At 34.4% G+C, this 17208-nt stretch overlaps 3 protein-coding genes across 4 annotated transcripts; 1 reads left to right on the plus strand and 2 right to left on the minus strand.

The window, feature by feature from the left end:
* The first annotated feature begins 135 nt into the window (after nucleotides 1–135).
* Nucleotides 136–10896, plus strand: brm (ATP-dependent helicase brm). 2 transcript variants are annotated; one of them, XM_070639011.1, is made up of 5 exons: nucleotides 136–319; nucleotides 1361–1390; nucleotides 5852–8590; nucleotides 8652–10458; nucleotides 10517–10896. In XM_070639011.1, the coding sequence occupies exons 1-5, from the start codon at nucleotides 299–301 to the stop codon at nucleotides 10693–10695; spliced, it is 4776 nt and encodes a 1591-aa protein (XP_070495112.1). In that variant the 5' UTR covers nucleotides 136–298; the 3' UTR covers nucleotides 10696–10896. The 2 variants fall into 2 exon arrangements, with proteins under 2 accessions (XP_070495112.1, XP_070495113.1); XM_070639012.1 differs by lacking the exon at nucleotides 1361–1390.
* On the minus strand, nucleotides 443–2920 carry LOC139089462 (beta-galactosidase-like). The gene is made up of 6 exons (XM_070639015.1): nucleotides 2831–2920; nucleotides 2477–2634; nucleotides 2287–2416; nucleotides 1638–2232; nucleotides 1455–1579; nucleotides 443–1397 (listed from the first exon to the last, which is right to left on the minus strand). The coding sequence occupies exons 1-6, from the start codon at nucleotides 2882–2884 to the stop codon at nucleotides 537–539; spliced, it is 1923 nt and encodes a 640-aa protein (XP_070495116.1). The 5' UTR covers nucleotides 2885–2920; the 3' UTR covers nucleotides 443–536.
* On the minus strand, nucleotides 3336–5585 carry LOC139089461 (beta-galactosidase-like). The gene is made up of 4 exons (XM_070639013.1): nucleotides 5501–5585; nucleotides 4509–5438; nucleotides 4328–4452; nucleotides 3336–4275 (listed from the first exon to the last, which is right to left on the minus strand). Exons 1-4 carry the CDS (start codon nucleotides 5562–5564, stop codon nucleotides 3412–3414), a joined length of 1983 nt encoding a protein of 660 aa, XP_070495114.1. The 5' UTR covers nucleotides 5565–5585; the 3' UTR covers nucleotides 3336–3411.
* Nucleotides 10897–17208: the final 6312 nt, after the last annotated feature.

Here is a 17208-nt window from a genome sequence, read left to right on the forward strand (position 1 = left end):
GTCATAAAAATTAAATATAATCTTGCAAAACTTTATTTACAGTCAGTGAGATTAAAAATAAATCCGAAGATTTAAACCCTAAGTTTAACGGTTGTAAAAAATTCAAATCGAGGGGCGTCAAAAACTTTCCTACGCTCCCTACAACAACACAAGCAAAGCATTCGAGAAAAAAGATTATTAATTATTTTCTGGTTATTAAGGGATATAAAGTCATTAAAATAAGTGCATAGTAGTGAAAAGTGATTTTTTAATGAAATAGAGTAGGAGTATTGGGGATAGAAGGATTAAAACAACTGAAATGTCTACTCCTCAAAATTCGGTAAGGGAAAATTTTCTAGAAAATTTCTTTATTAAATTTCTCCTATAAACTGTCTATATAATATTGGAATTAAATGTTTAAATCGATTATTCAGTGATTGTGTATGGTAGTAAAAGTGCAAAATTTACTTAAATTCTTTATTTTGTGGATTTTTCAAGTTTTTTGTTATAAAATATCTCTGGATGAATCAAAATGGAGACTTGGCATATAAAGTATATTAATCTTCATTATAATCGGCCTCATTAGAAAAGTCAACTTTCAAGTCTGATGGTGCTCGTTGAAGTTCTAGGATAACGAATGAGTTATCACCTTCTTTAAGGAATTCTTTTGCGATATATAGAGTCATTTGAGGTCCAACTGACCAGTATCGGCCTAAGTTAATGTTATTTACAAACAAACTTCCTTTACCCCAGTTTTTGTAATTCCACCATGTATCTGCTAATTCTTCTTTAGTTGGAATATTTAGTGTTCCTTGGAAAATAACTGGACCATCGTAAAGAAAACCATTTTTCGATTTGGGTAATTCGTAAACGGTATCAGATTTTAACAATGCTTCAATTTGATTATAATCTTCGAAAGGATAGCCGGTAATAGTCCAATCAGAAAGTTCTTCATAATATGGCTCGAAATATGTTTGGATTGTAACATTTCCAAGAATTCCTTTTAGATCAAAGTTTTCTTGGAAATTAATTCGTCCTTGGTTTTCTACCAAAATCTGGACCTTTTTACCAGCATTTCCTTTGCTTATTGGAAGAGACTTGATATCATTTTCTCTGGACAATGCGCCAACAAATCGATTTTCAATGTACACTAATGCTCGATCTCTCAACTTCTCAACGATCAAATTAGCTGGATCTCTGGAAAATACTTTCGGCAAATTTGTTTCATATAGCACGAATCCTGAAAATTGATCAAGCTCCTCAAATGTCAAAAGCCTATCACTTCCCACTATTGGTGTTGATCCTAAATTTGCTCTTCCTGTGCTCGATAATAAACTATCTACTGCACTTACATTGATCGATTCGTATTTTTTCTTTTTAGATGGATCCGATAGAGGTACAGGAGGCAATTGTAAGTACTGTAAAATAAATTCACATTGGGAGCATTTAATGGAGAAAAAAAAATGCTAACTTACATCTCCAATCACTGATCTAAGAATATAGAATTTAGGCGTCAAATCACCTGGTTCACTTAATGGTGCATCATAGTCATAACTTGTAATATCTGCCATATACTTTCCAATTCCCCAGTCATTTGCACCTATTTAGAAAAGTTTTCAATAAGCACAAAACTAACACAATTACCTAATTAAACTTACCAGCCCAAAATCCATAGTTAGTTCCACCGAAAAACATGTAAAAGTTGACATTAGCTTTGTATGGTTCACTTAACATAATTCTCAATGTTGCTGCTAGTTCAGCAGCTCCTCGTCTTGCATTTGGTTCTTGCCAATGTGTCAACCATCCTGTATAAAATTCTGAATTCACTAATGGTCCTGTTGGTTGTACTTCTCTTAGTCTTTGGAAGTTATATTCAACTTCCTTTTCATTAGCTATTCCAAAATCTACAGTTGCAAAAACATCCTTTGTATATCCACAACGAAGTTCATTATCGATGGGTCGATCTGTTGTGAATAAAAGTGCCTTGTCCGATGTAAAATTCAAAGTAAGGTCTCGTAAGAAGTTTTTATACTCTTCATCACAATATTTATATGCTCCATATTCATTTTCAACCTGTACCATAATGATATTGCCTCCATTTCCATACAAATACTTTGTAAACCTTGGCATTAATTCATTGTACCAAATGCTTACTTCCCTAAGATAATCTGGATCATTTGTTCGAACTCGAATGTTTGGATATTTTGTAGCTAGCCAATATGGAAGTCCTCCATTATCGATTTCTGCGCAAATCTATTGAATTTGAATTTGAATTTTAAGCATATTTTGGAATTAAAAGTAACTTACATAAGGTCCCGGACGAAGAATGATGTAAAGATCTTCTTGAGTTGCCAATTGAATAAACCTTTCAACATCCGCAATTCCTGTAAAGTTGTATTGACCATCTTTTGGATTATGTAGTGACCATTGGACATAACTATATGAGATTTAGTCTTTAATTAAGCATATTTTTTACATAAATTTGCTCATAACTTACATATCAACAGCATTCAATCCACCTGCCCTCATTTTGCTCAACTTATCTTGCCAAGTATCTGGATGAGCACGAAAATAGTGAAAAGATCCAGCGACATATTGAAATGGTTGTCCATCTTTCAAAAAGACATTGTTAACATGATCAACTTCGAATGTTCTCTAAATTTTCAAACAAAATAAACATTACTAAGGCTTTATGATCAATTTTAATGAACTTTTACCATCTTAAAATACGATAAAGTTATCAATTTGTAATGATTTGATGATATTTAGAGCAAATTCAAAAATGTTTGCGTGGAGCGTCAATGAGACAAATGAGAGAGAAAAGAGCTTAAAAAATGAGAGAATAACTTACTTGAGCGTGACATGTGACAAAGTAGATAAATAAAAACAAAAACGACCTGAACATTTCTTTTGTACAACTTCACGGACTGACTGCTTGAACACGAATGAAAAATGTCAATTGAACAATTAAAAAAAAAGTGTTGATAATGATGATCATTAAGTGGCTAGAGAAAAAAAGCAGGATCGCATTGGCGGAGTTGCTAGCCTCGTATCAATTTTTTTTATTGGAGTTTACATCAGACCAGTGTTGTTTAAACTGTGTTCCGTGGCACTATAGTGTGCCATCAATTTTTTTGGAAATGTCATGAATCTCATGTCGTATGCGATTTCAATCGTGGCTAACCATCAAGGTGTGCCATGACACAAAAAAGGTTGGACAACACTGCATTAAATGGATGAATTTTAAAGCATATACTTGAGATTATTATGAGAAACACGAAAATTCGAGCCTGGATTGCTTAATCGGAATTGCTAAGCATTTGCTGATTAATTAATAAACTAATACTTGATAGCACTTATTTTTGTATTAACAAGCTTTATTATCTTATCATTTGTCAATTGACAAGCTCCTGCACCAATTACATAACCACTTTACACTGCCTCGTCGTTAATGAAAATCGGTCCATTAACGAAATTCATTTTGAAATTTAAAGGTGCCTTCTGAAGTTCGACTACATAAATTTCATTTTTGCCATACTTGAGAATGTCTTTTGGAATGTACATGGTGATTTGAGGACCAACTGACCAATAACGTCCTAAATTGAAGCCATTCACAAAAATAAATCCTTTATCCCAATCAGTTGTGTCCCAATAAGTGTCTGCTATTTCCTCATTGTCATCAATAGTAAATTCTGTATGGAATACGATTGGACCATCAAGTGCAATTCCACTTGAATCAATTCTATAGTCTTCCTTAGAACTTCTTAATAATGCTTCTAAATCAGCATAATTATCGAATGGATATCCTGTGATTGTCCAGTCACTTAACTCGATATCTAGTGGTGAATCGCTAAAGCTTTGAATTGTGACATTTTCACGAATGCCTTTATAGTCATCAGCTATTTGGAAATTAATTCGACCTTGATTTTCGACTAAAATTGATAATCTCGAGCCATAGTTAGCACTAATCGGAATTGAAGTTATATGATTTTCACGTGACATAGCACCAATAAATTCTCCATCAACATAAATTAAGGCACGATCTCTCAAATCATTAATGACTAAGTTTGATGGATCTCTTGTAAATTTAGGCAGATCCGTCTCATAAAGTATAAATCCTGAGAATTGTCTCATCTGTTCAAAAGTCAAGAGCGTACTTGATGTTGTTTGTCTACTTCCCAATGTGCTACGACCTTCACTTGATAGAATTGAGTTGATAGGCTGTAATGTCAAAGCTCTAAGCATCATTGTTTTCTGCTTATCAGGTATCTCAGATTCATCCACCACTTTTATGTACTGTAATGAGAAAATTAATCTAAAGTCACTGCTAGAAATTACTGTAACTTACTTTTTCAATTATAGCACGGAAAGTTCTATATTTATATGTGGGATTTCCAGCTTCGTCCATAGGTGCATCATAATCATAGCTTGTAATATCAGCTGTATATTTCCCAATACCCCAATCGTTTGCGCCTATAACAATCTATATCAATGAAATATCCGTAAAACTAAAATATCAATATTCTAACCTGCCCAAAATCCAAAATTAGTTCCTCCAAAATACATGTAAAAATCGACATTAGCACCTATCAAAAGCATATAGTCAAGAGTCTTAGCAAGATCATCAGCTCCTCGTCTTGCATTTGGTTCTTGCCAATGTGTTAACCAGCCAGTGTAAAATTCTGTATTTACAAGTGGTCCAGTAGGCTGGACTTTACGAAGTTTATCAAAATTACTTAGAACTGTAGTGAAATTACTAAGTCCAAAGTCAGTTGTGACAAAGACATCCTCAACTTGACCACATTTCAATTCAAAGTCATCAGGACGATCTGTTGTAAACAAGATTGCTTTATCTTTTGTATACCTTAATGTCTCATCACGTAAGAATTCTTTGTAGACTACATCGCATGCTTTAAATGCTCCATATTCATTTTCAATCTGTACCATGATGATGTTACCTCCATTGCCATATAAATGCTTCTCGAATTTTGGCATCAAAATTGAGTACCATTTTTCAACTTCAAATAGATAGTTTTCATCCTTTGTTCGTACTTTGATATCTGGATATTTTCTAGCAAGCCAGTATGGCAATCCACCATTATCGATTTCGGCACAGATGTATGGTCCAGGTCTTAGAATTATATAGAGTCCCTCCTCTTCAGCAATTTGTACAAATTGTTCGATATTGGCAATTCCATCCCAATGATAAACTCCATCTTCTGGATTATGAAGTGACCATTGGATATAGATATCAACAGCATTAAGTCCACCAGCTTTAAGTGTTTTCAATTTTTGTCGCCAAGTCTGTGGTAAAGCTCTGAAATAATGGAAGGAACCAGCTACATAACGGAAAGGCTTTCCATCCATTTCAAATGTGTCTGTTTCATGATTTATCGTAAAAGCTCTAGGTCCGACTTCATTTACATCATCTGATGATCGCGTGAGAAGAATTCCAAGCACTAGAAATGTTTTAATGTTTTGTTCATAAATCTTGAAGATAACACAAAATTGTTTTTATTACCAGTTCCTACAATTGCTGCGATTACAATCACAACAATTATTCCGATACAGTATTTCTTGTTCATTATACGTCTTGTCAATTTGACAACATATAAGCTACTAATAAGTTTTTTTTCAACAATGAGAGAATTTACTGCCTGTATGATTGATAATGAGTATCTAATCTTTAAGGGTATCAATTCTATTTCTGATGACACAAATTGTATACTTTTTGAGTAAATTTCTCTATTCATTTGACATTAGTGCTGCTTAAAACACATCTGCTACCCTAAATATCTAGAAATTTTCTCACTTCATACTTACTGCAAACAATTTGAGCTGTAAAATTAATAAACTATTAATTATATTTTAGATTCCACCACAACAAGGTCCTCCTCAACAATCTCAACAGCCACCACAGAATTCAGGCCCACAAATGAATCCAATGATGCAACAAGGGCCACCAATGAATCAAGGAGGTCCACCAGGAATGCAACAAGGTCCACCTGGTATGCAGCAAGGACCTCCAATGCAACAAGGACCACAAGGAATGAATCAAGGTCCACCAGGAATGCAACAAGGACCACCTGGAATGCAACAAGGACCTCCTGGAATGCAACAAGGTCCACCTGGTATGCAACAAGGACCTCCAATGCAGCAAGGTCCACCAGGAATGCAACAAGGACCTCCTGGAATGCAACAAGGTCCACCAGGAATGCAACAAGGCCCACCTGGAATGCAGCAAGGTCCACCAGGTATGCAACAAGGTCCACCTGGAATGCAACAAGGCCCTCCAATGATGCAGGGACCACCTGGAATGGGTCCGGGAATGATGCAGCCTCAAAATGGACCAAATATGCCACCCATGGGTCAAGCACCTCCACCTGGACAAGAAAATTTGAGTGCACTACAGAAAGCTATTGACTCTATGGAAGAAAAAGGTTTAGTAGAAGATCCAAGATATTCACAATTGCTAGCGATTCGTGCAAATTCAAAATCCACATGTTTATCATCACCTCAATTGGATCAACTTCGAAGTCAGATTATGGCTTATCGTCAACTTGCACGAAATCTGCCATTAAATAAAAATTTAGTAACTGCCGTTAGAGGACAAAGACCAGAAGATGGCCAACAAAATGGCCCAATTCCAACATCTGTTCAATCAGGAATGCCTGGACAACCACAACAAGGAATGCAAGGTCCTCCTCCACATCCTCCATCATCACAAAATAATCAACCATCATCAGCTCCTCCTCATGGTCCACATATGTCACAAAATCAACCAATGATGATGCCACAACATGGACCACCTAATCAACAAAATCAAAGTCCTGCACCATCACAATCACCACAAATGATGCAAATGCAACCTGGCGGTGATTCAATGAAAGCAGTCTCTTTATCTCAATCAAACATGCCACCTCAAGGTGGTCCAAGACCAAATTCTCAACCACAGTCACCACGAGCTGGAGCTCCAGCTGGTCCTCAACAAATGTCTGGTAAAAATCGAGTTACAGCATTAGCAAAACCATCTGGTTTAGATCCAATTGTCATTCTTAATGAACGTGAAAATCGTATGGCATCAAGAATTGCATTAAGAATGGAACAATTGAAGAATCTACCGACCAATATGCCCGAAGATTTGCGTGTACAAGCTCAAATTGAATTACGAGCTTTACGTGTTTTAAACTTCCAACGCCAACTGAGAAGTGAAATAGTCCAATGCATTCGTCGTGACACAACATTAGAAACAGCCGTAAATGTTAAAGCATATAAGAGAACTAAACGTCAAGGTTTGCGTGAAGCACGAGCAACAGAAAAACTCGAAAAACAACAGAAATTGGAAGCAGAAAGAAAGAGACGACAGAAGCATCAAGAATTCTTGACACTTGTATTGCAGCATGGTAAAGACTTCCGTGAATATCACCGCAACAATTTGGCTAAATTGGGAAGAGTCAATAAAGCCATCATTAATTATCACGCTAATGCTGAACGTGAACAAAAGAAGGAACAAGAAAGAATTGAAAAGGAACGTATGAGACGTTTGATTGCTGAGGATGAAGAGGGTTACAGAAAGCTTATTGATCAAAAGAAAGACAAACGTCTGGCATTACTGTTGTCACAGACTGATGAATATATTGCTAGTGTCACTGAGATGGTAAAGGCACATAAGATTGATCAACAAAAGAGAAAGGCTGAAGTTGAGCAGCGCATGAAGCAGAAGAAACGTGAAATTCTTAAATCAGGAGAAATCTTAATGCTTGATGAAAGTAATGAAGTTATGGATTGTAAAGTTACAGTAAAGGAAACATCTACAGGCAAAATCATTTCTGGTGACGATGCACCATCATTGCGTCATCTCTATAAATGGTTGCAATTGAATCCAGGTTGGGAATATGTCGTTTCTGATAGTGAAGGATCAGATGATGAAGATGATGGAAAACAAAAGAACAAGTCGAATGATCAGGATAAGACAGAAGAGGAGAAGGCTAAGGAATTGATTAAGAAAGCTAAAGTTGAGGATGATGAATATAGAGCGGAAGAGAAGAACTATTACAGTATTGCTCACGATATTCGAGAAAAGGTCACTGAACAGGCATCCATATTGGTCAATGGAAAACTAAAGGAATATCAAATTAAAGGTCTGGAATGGCTTGTTTCTTTGTTCAATAACAATTTGAACGGCATTTTGGCTGACGAAATGGGTCTCGGTAAAACAATCCAGACAATTGCTCTCGTCACATACTTGATGGAAGTTAAGAAAGTAAATGGACCATTCTTGGTTATTGTCCCATTGTCTACATTATCCAATTGGGTATTGGAATTTGAAAAATGGGCACCATCTGTCGGTGTTGTATCTTATAAAGGCTCACCAGCAGCACGTCGTTCTATTCAAAGTCAAATGAGAAATACTAAGTTTAATGTATTGCTTACAACATATGAATATGTTATCAAAGATAAATCAGTCTTGGCTAAGATCCAATGGAAGTACATGATTATTGATGAAGGTCATCGTATGAAGAATCATCACTGCAAATTGACACAAGTATTAAATACACACTATAATGCACCGTTCCGTTTGCTTCTTACTGGAACTCCATTGCAAAATAAGGTAAATATTATTTATTTTCTCTTTTAAATTCCAATAACTTATTGTTCCTTTTTTATTATAGCTTCCTGAGTTATGGGCTTTATTGAATTTCTTGCTCCCATCCATTTTCAAATCATGTGTCACATTCGAGCAATGGTTTAATGCTCCATTTGCAACAACTGGTGAAAAAGTCGAATTGAATCCAGAAGAACAGATGCTTATTATTCGTCGTTTACACAAAGTTATGCGTCCATTCTTGCTGCGTCGTCTAAAGAAAGAAGTCGAATCTCAATTGCCTGACAAGATTGAATACATCATTAAATGTGAAATGTCTGGATTGCAACGCGTACTTTATAAACACATGCAGAGTAAGGGTGTTTTGCTTACTGATGGATCTGAACGCGGTAACAAAGGAAAAGGAGGTTCAAAGGCATTGATGAACACAATCGTTCAGTTGCGTAAGCTTTGTAACCATCCATTCATGTTCCAACATATTGAAGAGAAATATTGCGAGCACATTGGTCTGTCCAATATTTCCAATGGTCCTGATTTGTATCGTGTGTCTGGCAAATTTGAATTACTTGATCGTATATTGCCAAAAATGAAGGCATCAGGACATCGTGTATTGCTTTTCTGTCAAATGACACAGTGCATGACAATTATTGAAGACTATTTGAGTTGGAGAAAGTATGGCTACCTACGTTTAGATGGTACAACAAAGTCTGAAGAACGTGGAGATTTATTGAAGAAGTTCAACAGCAAAGGATCAGATATTTTCATCTTCTTGCTCTCCACTCGTGCTGGAGGTTTAGGTTTGAATCTACAAACAGCTGATACTGTTGTAATTTTCGATTCTGATTGGAATCCTCATCAAGATTTACAAGCACAAGATCGTGCTCATCGTATCGGTCAACGTAATGAAGTTCGTGTATTGCGTTTGATGACTGTCAATTCCGTTGAGGAACGTATCTTAGCTGCTGCTCGTTACAAATTGAACATGGACGAGAAAGTCATTCAAGCTGGTATGTTCGATCAGAAATCAACAGGTAGTGAACGTCAACAGTTCTTGCAAAGTATTTTGCAACAAGATGAAGGAGATGATGAAGAAGAGAATGAAGTTCCTGATGACGAAACCATTAACTTTATGATTGCTCGTAGTGATGAGGAACTTGAGCTATTTAAACAAATGGATATTGATAGAAAGAAGAATGAAACTAAGAAGCGTCTTGTAGAAGAGTCTGAATTGCCTGATTGGCTTACAAATAATGATGATGATGATCGCTGGGTCGATGATGAAGATGATTCAACAATCTTGGGACGTGGTTCACGTCAACGTAAAGAAGTCGATTATACAGATAGTCTAACTGAGAAGGAATGGCTTAAGGCCATTGATGGTGATGATATTGATTTTGACGAAGAATTAGAAAATGAGGAACGAGAACGTAAGAGGAAAACAAAGAAACGCAGGAAGGATTCCGATGATGAAAGTGTCACATCAACCATCGCAAAACGTAAAAAAGGAACAACAGATCCAAAAATTAAGAAGCAGATGAAGAAGATCATGAGTATTGTAATGAAATATGAAATTGAAGGAAGGATACTCAGTGAACCCTTCATGAAGTTACCATCACGTCGTGAATTGCCAGATTACTATGAAGTGATCAAGAAGCCATTGGACATAAAGAAGATTCTGACACGAATTGATGAAGCAAAATATGTTGACTTTGCTGACTTAGAGAAAGACTTTTTCCAGCTATGCCAGAATGCGCAAATCTACAATGAGGAAGCATCTTTGATATACGAAGATAGTATTGTACTGCAGAAAATATTCTCGCAAGCTAAACAAAAGGTTGCTGAATGTGATGAGTCTGAGGAGGAAGAGAAGGATGGTTAGTATTTTTAGATAAATTATCAATCAGTTCCTTCAATACTTTTTATAATCCACAGACAATGAAGATTCTAGTTCTTCTGATTCCGAAAGTATGAAGATGAAATTGAAACACTTAAGTAAGGCTTCATCATCAAAAGAAGGTTCCTCATCGTCATCAAAGAAGACACCAGCAAGACGCCGGAAAAATGCTAAAAAGTATATTAATTCCGATGAGTCTGAAGACGATGATGACTAAAAACTTCATTTTCCTTAAATATATTATTTAATGAGTTTATTATTTAGGCAAGACATCTTCTTATTTTATATATTGACTATGATTATAATTTTAATAAATTACTCTATATGGTATTTTAAACCTTTTATGATAACTTCTCTCTTGTCTGTAAAATTGTCTGATTGGAAGCATTAATAAAGATTTAATTAGATGGAAAGAAAAGCAAACCGAATTTCTGTGTAGATTGTTGATGTAGAATAGGTTAGGATCGTATTCATTGTCAAAATCTGATGGACTGGGGATCCAGCGGAATGGCAATCGATTCAAATTTTTGTTCAGAAGAGCTGGTCAGGAAGACATCAATCGAGTAGTATTAATATGTAAATATGGCTGGATAAGGTCACGTGTTGTAGCTGATGGAGAGACACAAGCTTGCTATATCGTCCTCCACTGGAATCCACAAGTTAAAAGAAGAGCTCCAAGAGCAACATGACATAGGACGGTACTTCTGGAATGTCAGTTAGATCTCAAAACTAAGAATTTGTATAAGCTTTGTGATTCGGCCAGCCAGTCAGTTGGAAGGCCTCTTGGAGCAACCTAGACTCCAAGTGTTCCAGTAAGGAAGTCCCTCAAATACAAAGATCATAAGATAATCACGCTATCAATGATTTCAAAGATTCCAAAAATTGTGAATCAATACATTTAAATTTTGCATACACAAATTAATTTGAAGCATCACGTATCTACATGATGAATATAAAATCTAAGTTTCAATAGAAATTCCAAATTCACTTAATCGCTATATATAAAAAAAATTGAACCTTTATTTCGATTCCAAAATTCACAAATTTATTCAAATTGGATTTGAATGTGGAATGATGTGTGCATGTTTATGCAGATGAATAACATAATCCTAATCAATTTTTATTATGTCTGATTCTTTTTTATATCTGCTCTCTTTTTTCGGAATCTACGTCACATACACATGAAATGTTGGATATTTTGAATTTTAAAATCAAATGGAGCATTTAAATGAAATATAAGGATACAAAAAGGATATAAATGCTTCTTTTTTTGGGTATTAAGCACTTAATTCAATATTCCGCTGGAAATGTCTGCTGAAACTTTGTTTCTAAATGATTCATTGATTCTGCAATTTAGGTTATGCTTAGTAAACTTGTACTTTGTTTTGACCAAAGTGTCGGCATGGATCTGATTAGATCCGAGAAACATGATACATCGAACAGCATTTTTCACAAATTACCGATTCCTTCACACAGACACTCAACTGCAAGCCACACTTCCTATTAAGTTTCAATTAAACCAACATCCTTAAATCATTTAGAAATCTGTAAAATTGAATTAAATAAGCTGTTGATAAAGACAGCATTGCAGTTGGCAATCGGTAGTCAGTATCACGTGTCATTTAAGGAAGGTCATGCATCACAATTGATCTATATAACCAGCAAAGTAAGTAAATGTTAATTAAAGTCTATAACTATTTTCCTATTACTCTATAATAGCACACAGAACAATAAAAAAATTCCCCAATGACACACTTAACAAAGTTACAATTAAGTTTGAAACTAAAATGGACCAAGTATCCTCTAAATTGTGTACCGAGTCAAGTGATGTGTAAAAATAGCAACAGAAATTCACAATAAAAAAAAAAGAACTTGCATTCAGTTACGTAATGTATTGTACAGTACATTCATTCAGGAAATAGGAAATGCCAAAACGTAACATGAGAAGCATAAAAACCACATAAAACTTGTATTCTGCAAATAATAGTCAATGACATACGTTTCACATTTTATGGTCAGTTTCATTCCCTCTGATGCTGCTGCTGCTGATGTTGTCGTTGTTGAATATACGAAAAAGATTGGGAGAGGACCCTCTCTCTCACATGTCCATAGAGCAGATGCTGAATCCAATTAGGGAAAATATGAGCTTGATAAAATTTAATAACTTCTGTTATTATTCCAGCCAGTTTATGCAATAGAGACGAAAGAGCAATGCTTTTGATTAAATGAAGAGAAAAATTGGAAAAGTTTTTATAGAGTTTTATGGCATTAATTGATTTTGTTTGTTCCATACAATGGCCATAAGCAAGATGAGGCAAGGAATACAACTTTTGTTACTAAACTTTTTTATTTTTCAATAACAAATTCTACTTCCCAAAATCCTTTATAATTTAATTCGGACTCATTCAATAAAAAATTTAAATTATTTTGTGATGAAAAATTCCAGCAAGCGTCGTTCCTTATGAAAATGGAAACATTCCTTTTCTGAACGTTTTGGGATTGTTCACTTGTTCCGTTACGGAAAAAACAAATTTTTAGATCCCATATCCCTCCTCACTTCGCTGGTCTTACAGAACAATTGTGATCCACGACCTCCATGGATGTCGTCTGAAGCTGGTTCTATCGGTGGTACTTGCCAAGTGTGACCAACTTCCTTCCAAGAGTTCTATGGTGGTCCACAAACTCTTTTACTGATCAGTGACGGGCAACCTAAAAAGCGAACATATCAAGTGAACATCCCCTTATCAAATTGGATTAAATAACTTTACATACTGCATACTTGTGTGTGGACTTGTGAGAATGTGATGAGAAAAAAATTCAATAAAAATTTTCAGCGATCACTTTTTGGTGTCAACGTGGAAAGCTTGATTATGCACAAAGTGACACGAGAAAGTTTGCAAAAGAATCTCTGGAACTGAACATTGAAAGGGAAACTGACATTAAAATAAGTTCACTTTTACATCCAATGGATCTTAAATTGATGTCAATTTATGGAACTGCTGATGATAATAGACACAAATTGAATTTCCCCGAAAACATTTCTGATTCTTGCGTGATTTTTTGTCATCAATAAATGAAATTAGTTGATTCACATTCGAATGAATTGGGATTGGATGTAAGTGTCGATAGACATGAAAGCATCATGTGAAGGTGACAAAAGTTTGGTATTGAAAGAGACGAGGCAAAAAATCATAAATTAGATTAAGGAAGACACCACACAATGGAATCAAATCAAGTTGAAAGCTTGATTCTGAAAATAGCAAAAAATCACGTCCTTAATCAGGACAGCAAATCACTCCACTCCCAAATATTTAGTAGCTCATTTGTTTCATAACAATTCAATATGATTGGCCCCTTAAGGCACACCACTTCTGATGGAATTCTCTTGTGATTTTTCTTTATATTTCTATTAATCCATAACAAGAACAAATTAATGGATAATGCTGGATTTGTAAAAATTATTCAGTGCCTTTTTGCCTCCGGCAAATAATTCGATTAAGAATTTTTAAGTCGCAATTAAATTCAAATTGAGTTCAGAATAATTGGCAACAAGCTGTTGTTGTGCTTGAATGAGCTACTTTTGTTTGACATCAATGAACAATAAATTGAAATAATCGCAGATGTTGCTTAAACTCAAAAATACTCAATTTTCATAAGGAACTGAAAAGTGGAAAAAGTTTTCAATTCATTTGCGAAACAATCGAAATGAGCAGCAACAGAAGTAAGCAATATTTGAATGGAATGGAAGAAAGTTGACAACAAAAGCCATTATCTTAGTCGTTGCACGTTCTCTGGAATGAAATGTAAGCTGCAAAAGAGAAAATAAGAACAGAAGTAAGCAAAACGAGTTGAAAACTTCAACAAATTTGTTCACATTTTAAGTGAAATTGTATTAAATAATTTATTGTCTCCTCTGCTGATTTTTCATTCAACTTAATTTAATCATTTTTAAACAATTTTCATTATATTCTTATGTATTTATAGTAATAATCATGTTTTTTACTATTCTGCTTCCTCCTTTTTTGCTCATTTTAACAATCAAAAATCATCAAAAGTTTCTCATTTCATCTCTCAGATTCTTTCATTAATTTAATACCATTGTCATCAGTTTGGAATGTTTTGGAACATAAAAAACTTTTGTCATTCTGTGTCTTCCTCCATTTTTAATTAGTTTTCATTCGAATCTTCGAGATACAGGATCGATTTGGACTCAAATCCTTAGCCAGTCAGCCAATCATAAACAAATCAGAATTCATGAATAAAATTAATTTCAAAATGAGGTCAAGCAAGCTTTTGTGGTCAATATCTCATAATGTCTTCATTAATTATTATGATTATCGATGGATGTCTTTAACTTGAGATATTTATGTACTGTTTATAAATCCTGTCATCATCAAATGTTCATCACAACTCATAACTCAATTAAATTTAACAGATTTCATCTCATCTTGGTTTATTTTTATATACACAACTTCATTACATAACATCAGATAATCAATTCAGTTCTTGTCATTTCCACATACTGAATTGTCATCATATTTCCATTCATTCAGACTAAATTCATTAATTTAATTAACAATAATCGAATTTAGAGGGTCAAAAAATGATTCCGCGAGCATGCACAATAGTCAGGCTACCGAGCATAATCAGTAAGTAATAACAATAAATTGGCTATCAAATAGTCAAGACAGTTTGGAATGGAACCAAATAATGTGTTAAATATAGCAAAAGTTTACTTCTTCTTCTTACCATCGTCATTATTATTATCATTAGCATTATGTGGATTTATGTCTTTATTTCCTCTATTCAGTTTACTTTTGTTGTCCCTTCTTCGATTCTTCTTTTTGGCTGTCTGATATTTTATATACGATAATTACAATATATTGTCAATATGTGTAACACCCTTTTTACATCCTACACAACTTCCCATCATGTTGCTTATGTAAAAGTTTCTCTGTATTTTTGTTCTATATCCATACAATCAATAGTAGTAAGAATGTTTATAGTCACCATCGTAATTTGTTGATAGCTTATTAATTATCTTATCTTGTGTCACAAAATGGATTGAACAGTTGGAGATCTTTTATAGACTTTTTGAGGACATCATGATAGGCACTGACTGTTGTTTTGAATGAAAACTTGAGTAAATAGCTGAAAGCTCCTGGAGTCAATTAAAATAAGAAGTTTCGTCCAGTCTTATTTCCATCAACTTCAATCTGAACGGCAAAGCATGCTGCATGAAAAGAGAAAGGTTAAAAAAAATGATTCCTCAAATATTTGAGATTCTTCTGTCTAAATCAATAATTTAAAAAGCTGAAGGAACTAAAATTAAATTTTTTTAATCGGATTTACCCAAAGAGTACTTCTTGAACTTCTTGGAATGAGTGGAAAGAAAGAAAGTTTCATGACAAAGAGCAGACTGCAAAGTTTCTTTATGGAATTTTTAATGCTTATCATGAAAAGTTTTCTCAACTGTTCCTCTTCATCCACAATCGATTCAAATTGAGATTAAATGTTGCAATTGAGCAGTGAAAATTCAATAAAAATTTGCATCAAGTGGAAGTGAAAAAACTTAAATTAAAAGACTCGTCTGCTGCTTAAAAACAGTCTAGAAAAGCTTTTTCTTCTGAATTTTAAATTATTCACTTGGGTGCTATTCCATTCTATACATTATAATTCACTTTAAATCCATTTGTATACAACGTGAGGATGATAATTAAATGTATATATGGAAGTAATTAATTGTAGAGCATTTTTGGCTTTAAAATATTTATACAAAGCACATCCAACTTACCCTGTATTGACCTAAATTATTAACTACACATGTGAATGATACGTCACGTCCTTGTGTGACTGTAAGATTGTCCAAAGGTTGAAGAAATTCTGGTTCTTGATCAGTCGTTTGTCCTAATCCTGAGAATTTTGAAGTTCAAGTATAAGTTTTGATTCACTAGATATTGATCAAGATGCAGCAACACGACAGTTGCCACATCTTGTCACACAGACACAATATATTCACCTTTAACTAAAGTAATGACAAGAAGAATATTAAATAGAGCTTTAATTATTGTACTTTGGATGAGTCCAACAATCTCCATGTCCTCTGCTGTTTGTGTATGTCTTTTTATCTACAAGAAGTGAAATGCAGCACTTTAAATTAAGTTTATGACTTGAAATTCTTGAGTAAATGTTGTGACTAAAATGTAAAGTTGAAAGGCATCCATGACATAAGTTTCTCGTCTCTATCTCCTTTAAAGTTCTTAATCCTATAACCACAGACATAGAATAGAGTCGAAAGTATAGAGAAATGATGTCAAAAAGGAAAAAGTAGGAGAAAGTTGTGAGTTGAGGTGAAAAACTTTTCGTTTCATCACTTCCTTCAACATCTTCAACAACCTTACACATCTCATGTCATTCGAAATTGTTTACAAGACAAAAAGTGAACATTTATGAAGCCATAAAAAAGTTTTCGTACCCAAAAGTCATGGATATGTAAAGTAAATTAATAGAAAATGTTCAGCATCAAGAACCTCAATTAGCATCACATTATATCCCTATTATATTCACTTTTTTTGTGTCACTCAAAGTTCAACCCATACATGGGTCATGTCTGCAAACAATGAACTTTCCTTTTTCACACAGGAGATTCTACCGTGTAGACAGTGACTTTTTACTGTCATTCCATAAACATTTCATAATCTGTGCGCTCGTCCTTGTTTGAGTTCAGTTT

This window comes from Chironomus tepperi, unplaced genomic scaffold (assembly GCF_022539635.2).
Source record: "Chironomus tepperi strain 1889 unplaced genomic scaffold, CSIRO-AGI_Ctep_v1 contig_177, whole genome shotgun sequence".
Classification (NCBI taxonomy): Eukaryota; Metazoa; Arthropoda; class Insecta; order Diptera; family Chironomidae; genus Chironomus; species Chironomus tepperi.

Coding starts and splice junctions, on each gene's coding strand:
- brm (XM_070639011.1), top strand. CDS start 299: ATGTCTACTCCTCAAAATTCG. Junction 320..1,360: donor TGTCTACTCCTCAAAATTCG/GTAAGGGAAAAT, acceptor TTTTCTTTTTAG/ATGGATCCGATAGAGGTACA. Junction 10,459..10,516: donor TGAGGAGGAAGAGAAGGATG/GTTAGTATTTTT, acceptor TATAATCCACAG/ACAATGAAGATTCTAGTTCT.
- LOC139089462 (XM_070639015.1), bottom strand. CDS start 2,884: ATGTTCAGGTCGTTTTTGTTTTTATTTATCTACTTTGTCACATGTCAC. Junction 2,417..2,476: donor GGATTGAATGCTGTTGATAT/GTAAGTTATGAG, acceptor AATCTCATATAG/TTATGTCCAATGGTCACTAC. Junction 1,398..1,454: donor TTAGATCAGTGATTGGAGAT/GTAAGTTAGCAT, acceptor TTTATTTTACAG/TACTTACAATTGCCTCCTGT.
- LOC139089461 (XM_070639013.1), bottom strand. CDS start 5,564: ATGAACAAGAAATACTGTATCGGAATAATTGTTGTGATTGTAATCGCA. Junction 4,453..4,508: donor TAATTTTGGATTTTGGGCAG/GTTAGAATATTG, acceptor AGATTGTTATAG/GCGCAAACGATTGGGGTATT. Junction 4,276..4,327: donor TCCGTGCTATAATTGAAAAA/GTAAGTTACAGT, acceptor TTCTCATTACAG/TACATAAAAGTGGTGGATGA.